This window comes from Chamaea fasciata, unplaced genomic scaffold (assembly GCF_029207755.1).
Source record: "Chamaea fasciata isolate MVZ Bird 193981 ecotype frontalis unplaced genomic scaffold, bChaFas1.0.hap1 SCAF_4, whole genome shotgun sequence".
Taxonomy (NCBI): domain Eukaryota; kingdom Metazoa; phylum Chordata; class Aves; order Passeriformes; family Sylviidae; genus Chamaea; species Chamaea fasciata.
Genome location: NW_027094089.1, coordinates 2,454,593 through 2,461,641, shown reverse-complemented (window position 1 = coordinate 2,461,641; position 7,049 = coordinate 2,454,593). Strand labels below are relative to the sequence as shown.

General features: G+C 42.2%; 1 protein-coding gene across 1 annotated transcript; it reads left to right on the top strand.

Annotated features, from left to right (window-relative positions):
* Positions 1 to 302: 302 nt before the first annotated feature.
* TMEM252 (transmembrane protein 252) lies at positions 303 to 3,279 on the top strand. The gene is made up of 2 exons (XM_066182262.1): positions 303 to 658; positions 2,476 to 3,279. The coding sequence occupies exons 1-2, from the start codon at positions 375 to 377 to the stop codon at positions 2,804 to 2,806; spliced, it is 615 nt and encodes a 204-aa protein (XP_066038359.1). The 5' UTR covers positions 303 to 374; the 3' UTR covers positions 2,807 to 3,279.
* Positions 3,280 to 7,049: the final 3,770 nt, after the last annotated feature.

The following is a 7,049-nucleotide window of genomic DNA, read 5'->3' as shown; positions in this document are numbered from 1 at the left end:
AAAGTCAAGTAAGTAAAATTTAACAAATACAGGTCTCTTTCATAAGCAGTGAAGTGTATAAACTACTGCAAATTATGCAATGAAGGTAGCAGTCCAAGTTCACACTCCAGAGATTACAGTGGCAAAGGGATGGTTCAGGAAGTTCCTGCTTCCTTCCCTAAAGTAGGTAGAAAGTTACAAATTAATCTCAAAAGAGTTTATAAGTCTCTCAAAGAGTTAATGAGTAGGTTAAAACTGCCTGCTTCTCTTAACTGCCTAAAGGCCAGTTGGTCCTGTAACATATAAAGTGCCCATACATGAACATGAGAAGCACAGCAGAGAGAGCCAGCAAACAAACAGCAGACAGGAACAAAGTGCTGTGTTTTCTGTGAAAGATGCCGAAAGGTCTTTTTACTTTCATCCGTCTTTTTACGCTCTTACTCAGCTTCTCCACTATTTGCCTGGCAGTACTGTGCGTGTCCACAGATTCCTCCGTGTGCAGATGTGGGAACAACAAGCTTGTGTTTTACTGCCTGTTAGCTTTGGGGCTCTGTCTCCTTGTTACTGGCATTTTCTGGAGCACTTTCCATGAAGTCCTGAAATACAGGGCCCTTGCCATCTTCATTCGAAATCCCAGCCACAGAGACCACAGAGAACCACATGTCTGCACCATAGACAGGTATGTGCTGCAGATGAATTGGGAGGGAGGGATGCTGTTTTCCAAACATACTGTGAGAAGAAAGAAGCAATGCAAGGCTTTTCCAAAATGCAAATTGTGTAGCCACTTTATTATTTTTCTGTGGAGGGAACTGTGGTCTGAAATTTTATTTGTTAGAGCAAGCAGCAATGTGCAAACAGACATTCATGCAAACAGTACCTTAGGTAAGATATACTAAACTAAAGAGAGGAAGTTTCAGATTTTCCAAAGCTTCCAAAGTCATGCATGGAGGCAGCAGGTGCAGCTATTCCAATTTCATGCAAGAGCACCCTGAGTTCCATCTCATCACACAATTTAAGATGCTGCTGTGTGGTAGGTGCTCATGTAGGTTATCAAAGTTGAGGTACGCAGGGGCCCTCAGTTCAATCATTATATGGCTAATGCTTAAATTTTTTGTCTAATTGTGCCCCCAATTTAAAAACCTCACAAAATTCCACCAGACCAAGCACAAGGTCCTGCACCTGGGTTGGTGCAAACTGAAGCACAAACACAGGCTGGGCAAAGAATAGAGTGAGAGCAGCTCTGGAGAGAAGAAATTAGTGGGAGGGGGGTTGTTGATGAGTAGGTCAGTGTGACCCACCAATGTGCACTTGCAGCCCAGAAAGCCAAATGTGTCCTGGGCTGCACCAAGAGAAGTGTGACCAACAGGCTGAGGGAGGGGATTCTGCTCCTCAGCTGTGTCTTTATGAGTCCCCAGCTGGAGCACTGCATCCAGATCTGGCATCCTTGGCACAGTAAGGGCGTGGACATGCTCTAGAATGGGTCTGGAAGAGGGCCATGGAGATGAACTCCTCTACTGTGATGACAGGCTGAGAGAGCTGGAGTTATTCAGCTTGGAGAAGGTTTCAGTGAGAAGCAGCCTATGGACATGAAGATGGAGAGGGACTCCAAAAAAGAACATGTAGTGACAGGACAAGGGGGAATGGTTTCAAATGGAGAAAGGATATGTTTAGCTTAGGTACTGGGAAAAAAAATTCTTTACTGTGAGGGTGGTGAGGCACTAGACGAGATTGTCCAGAGAAGCTGTGGCTGCCCCATCCCTGGAAGTGTTCAAGGCGAGGTTGGATGCACAACCTGATCTAGTGGAAGGTGGCCCTGCCCATGGCAGGAACTGAATGATCATTAAGGTCCCTTCCCAAAACGTTCTGTGACCCTATGATTTTGTTCTTAACAAAGTCTGATGCTTTCAGAGAGAGAGTTTCTTAAACTGATTGGCACAGGGCCTGGCAAAACTCTTTAACGTGGTCACTGGATACAAATTACTTTTCCTGCACTGTTGTGGAAACCATACTAGAAACACTGACAATGGGTGTGCTAAAGGCACTACAAAAGCAACATTCAGCAAATTTTGGTTAGATAAGGAGAGACATACCAAATTTATTTTAAAACTGTGGAAAACAATGGTTATTGTAATAATAAATAACTTTAAACACTGATCTCATTCTTCTTCCAAATTAAACTTCTCTCAGGCATTTGTTAAAATAGTCATAAGCATGAGTGTTTATATGCCATGGCTGGGAATTTTCATGGGGAGGGCTTGTCTTTTTAGAATGCAGGGTTTTAATAAAACATTTTGTACAAAGACAAGGCAAATTATACCAGTTATGCCTACTTTTTTTATACTAATATATTTCATTGCTTTAAGCACACTGAGGTGCCAGTTTGCAGTTAAAGCCTCATCTAAATTTTGGAAACATAACAGACAAAGCATCTAACCAAGCAGTGTGAGATAAATCATATTCACCACGGTGTGTTTCTTTTTGGTTTGCTTATTTTAGGCCTGACTTCTATCCTCCCTCTTATGAAGACAGCATAGATCCTGAAAAACTGGTCTCCCCACTGCCAGTTGCCTCCACACTAAAAGAGCAAGAATTCATCAATATTCCTCCTCCTCCATATAGTGAAATCAGTGCAGAGTTTGTCAGTGAAACAGATGAGCAGGAACAGCCACCACCATACACATTATCTGTGGAGCAGCAGCAAACAGCTGACCAAGACCCAAACCCCAGAGGGGGGTTAAATTCTCATATATCCATGCCAGAAATCAGTTGCCAACAGGATACAGGCTTCCAGAGGACCTCAGGAAGAGCAACACCTGTCAAAACATGAGAGGCAGGCAGCCAGTAAAATCCTGCATCTGTGAAGCAAGGAAAACTGGAAGAAGACTTGTGTCAGTGATCCCTAACAGAAACACTACTTAGGGTGAAATTGCACAGGAAAAACACTGATCGTTTGTGACTTGGAGTGGAGTTGGAGGGGATATGTAAAAGTGCTCAGTATTTCAAATTAGAATAAATCTCCATAGAGATAGAAATGCTCAGGCTGTGTCTAGTAGAAATCTCCATCTCTGGTAATTGGAGTTTCTGAAGCTGCAAGACAAATAAAGTATCATGGTGTTATCAGTCTAGGCTTGTGCTTCATAAGGAGTTTCAGAAGAAAGCTGTCATTTTTTGTTTTGAGACGTTAACTCACTTGGGAAACCTATTAACTCAGCTTTTGTTCAAAATCTGCAGATTATTTGTTGCAACTGATTATTTTTGTACTGTATACCTTTCAAGTGGTTTTGTGTGGGGGTAAAAATAACTGCTATTTTACTATATGAATAAATTTTATATTTAAAACAAATGCCTTGTATTTGCTTATATGATACGAGGTGCCCATGATTCAGGATAAGGGCACAATAAAATACACCACCTAGCTGCCAAACAGAGAGCTCTGGTTATGCTTACATCTCCTCAGAGGAAATTATCAACTACAGGATGAAAAATCATCTCTAACTCTTCTGAGCCAATTCTAAGAGCAGTTGCTTTTGTCACAGCTTACTCAAGACTGTGGGAACTGAAAAAGGGCCTCTGTACCCTGTTTCTAACACAAGTGGCTTCATAATGAAGCAACAAATTCCAGAGAAAGGACAGACTTGGACTCATCCTTCTTCTGCTACATGTATCCTATCTCCCACAAAATCACTGAGGCAAATTTGCATCCAGGCCACTTTCATCTATAATTCCAGATGACAAGAAAAATTTCATGAGGGTTCACTCAGATTTGGACTTGTAACATTTACTTTAGATGGAATTTTTGGGTTGGAAGGTTTGGATTGGAAAAGATCATTTAGTCCAAGCCCTTGCAACAAGCAGGTACAGAGCACTGTCCAACCTGACCTTGAATTTTTCCAGGAATGGGGCATGCATCACTTCTCTGGGCAACCTGTTCCTGGTTTTGCTACAGACCAGTGAGTCAGAAAAGCTAGCACACTTTCCAGATGTTCACACACTGTAAGACTACAAGTTAAGAATTACAACTGTACGTGCAAGCTATGGGGGTAGCCATGGCTAAGGCCAGGGAACTGATAGTTCCATCATTTTTGTCTTCCAAATAATTTCATCCTTAATGGGACGAACATACAGTTCTTTAGTTGCTGTAAGTAGAAAGGAAAGAAGAATAAAATGGGGTAGACAAGCTACAGAGGAAGAAAAACCCTTTCAAGACAAGTTGAGGATGAGAAATGTAGTGAAGTACCCAGAGGGAGAAAAAAGAGTCCCTGAAAGAAACAGAAGATATATTTTTCAAAGTGACTGAGAATCAGCACAGCACAGAGAGCAATAAAAATCAGAGGAATAAAACACATTATTTCCAAAACAGTTGAAGAGAGGATCTGCTTGAGTGACCTTTTTATGGCCTTACCTCGGGCACTACCACATCCATCCCCCAAAATCTCTTGCTTCTTTACTCCAGAGTCCCAGATTCTGAAGGCAGCTGGCATTGCACAAGTATTAGTGCAGGTATCAATCACAGCAGATAAGACTGATTAACCAAGAGATATCCCACAGCAAAATGCTTGTCCTGTGCACGTTTAGCTTCTTTTTTTTTTTTTTTCCCTGTGGAAATCCAACTTTTCCAATAGGTGGTATTAAAGCAAGACCAAAAGAGTGGGAAATGGCTGGGACTACAGCTCTGGGTCATACTAAGAGCAATTATTGCAGGAACACCTGAAGTTTGCTTTTGGAGTACTTTGCTATAGGAAATGCATTCAGAGCATTTCCACACTTACTTATGACCAACCAGGAAGTTTCTTCCTTTCTCCCAATTCCACAAGAGTCCTGCAGTGCCCCTTTTTAGCACCAGCCATTTGCAGATGTTGTGAGGTCATAATGGATCCAGAAATGTGAAACTGGACTTAAATGCATCTTCAATCTGCAGTATGCAATGAAGTACTTGATGCAAAAAAGTTACTGAGAACATTGAAGGTAATACCTAATGTTTTGATACAATCCGGTTTTACATTTCTCTTTTCAGCTAATGAACTATTTCATTATGAACTTAATGCAAAACGGCATGGGAAACAAGCTCAAAAATGTCAAAGAACTTAAGGCAGCAAAAGGTTTTAAACACTTTGCTCTTGACCATACTTAATAGCATGAATTTATCTTTGCCAAGAGTAGCAGCTGGAAGTTTTACATTAAAAAATATTTCTTTGGGCTGAAGGATATGAACCAGTCAAACTAAAGCCTCAGAACAGATTCAGTGCATTGACAAACCACTTCCTGACACTGGTGACCGAGAAGCCAATCTTGGCACTCACAACACCAAAAGAAATGCGTAGGGCTGAGAAGGTTTTTGCTGCAGGTATCATGAGATGGTGAATTCAGAAATTTGAGAGGAGGGAGAATAGCAAAGAGTGGAACCGAAGTTTGCAGAGCAGACTTTAACATCTCTAGAGTTGCTTGGAAGAGTCGCATGGGTTCTGGCCCTGGAGAAAAGATGAGTCCGGGACAGCTGTTTAAGTTTCAAAGACCACCTCCTTTAAGCTCAGGAATCATTCAACCTGATATGCAGAGTTCAAACAAAGGCAGCAAAAGGTCTACATGGATGGCTCCTGACGAAACTCGGATATAAACAGGAAATGTATGGTAAGTGGAAGCAGGGACAGCTGAATTAGGAGGAATGCAGAGCACTGTACAATCATGCAGGAATGAGCTGAGGAAAGCCAAAGCCCACCTGGAGTTAAATAAGGTGATGTTGTGGTTGAAGACCAGCTGGAAGTTAAGCTCCAAACAGCCACTTCCTTTCCCCCCACTCCCTCCAGTGAGAAAGGGACAAAAAGGCAGAGATCATGGGTTGAGACAACAATTTACTGGAAAAATAGTAAAAAGATGAGGAAAACAAACAGTAACAGAAACAATACTAATAATAACAATGTATAAAAGAGGGTGAATACAAGCCAAAAATGCTTTTGGAAGTCCAACCATCCAGTTGTTACTATCGCCAGGGACATACAGCTTTTTCCTGAGACAAAGGAGAAAAACAGAGGGTGTTACCACACCCCTGGGGGCCACGTGGCTTTTCCAGACACAAAGGAGAAAAGGGTGGACATCACCACATCCACAATGAAAAACAAGGATGGACAACCACCCCAAGCCAGTCTTCACTGCTCTGCCCAGAACACACCGGCTGCACCACTCTGTTCAGCACTTTGCTTCCAACAGGAAAAGAGGGAACAAAAATGGCTGTTCTTCTGATGTCTTAAGTTTTAGCTTTCCTGTTTTTCAGATTCTGTGCTGCCTAGGGGTGCAGTTTGGAGCCTCATACTAAGTGCTGGTAAGCTCTCTTCACAGAGTAGGCAGACAAAACAAATCCTTTTCCTGCTGAAGACCAAGGACAACTTTCAGCCCAAAAAGCATGAACATGGGTGGGCTGAAGGGAGGAACAAGAAAGATGAGACCTCACAACCAGAAGATGTAATTGGACAATTAAACTCCAATATGCAAATGGACCACAACATGTAAAAGTGTAAGACCCTATGACCAGTCGTCCATTTTGTGACCATTTTTAGTCCACCTTGGGTGCCTGTCCTGCCCAAGGTGTACCCTTAAAGGCCTTTCAATAAATACCTACTTTATTCTCTAGTTCTGTCCAGTCTCTGTTTCAGGTCAGCTTTCCCAAGGCATCATTTCCACTCTGCCTTTTCTTCTGCCCAAAGCTGTGCCCTACAGGGATGACATGACTGGTATAGAATAAATCACCTGTACACATCCATACAGCTCCAGCCTCCTTGCCCCTCCCATACCCCCATCCCAGCAAATGCAAAAATAACACTGTACTGGCTGAAACTAGGACAGATGAGAAATGTGAAGCGTAACGCGGAAAGTTTCTACAGCTCCATGAGTTGAAAAAGAACATAGAAAAGCCTTGATGTGCTCAATGCTTTCTTTGCCCTCATCTTTACTGGTAAAAGCAGTCCTCAGGAATCGGAGGCCTTTGAGACTAAAGGAAAAACATGGAGCGAGGAAGACTTACCTTGGATATGGTCTTGAAAAAACAAGACATACATACATCCATGTAATGACTTAGG

What these genes read in the sequence shown, in the direction of transcription:
- TMEM252 (XM_066182262.1), top strand. Translation starts at nt 375, where the DNA reads ATGCCGAAAGGTCTTTTTACTTTCATCCGTCTTTTTACGCTCTTACTC. An exon ending in CATGTCTGCACCATAGACAG is followed by an intron (nt 659 to 2,475) that starts GTATGTGCTGCA and finishes TGCTTATTTTAG; the next exon opens with GCCTGACTTCTATCCTCCCT.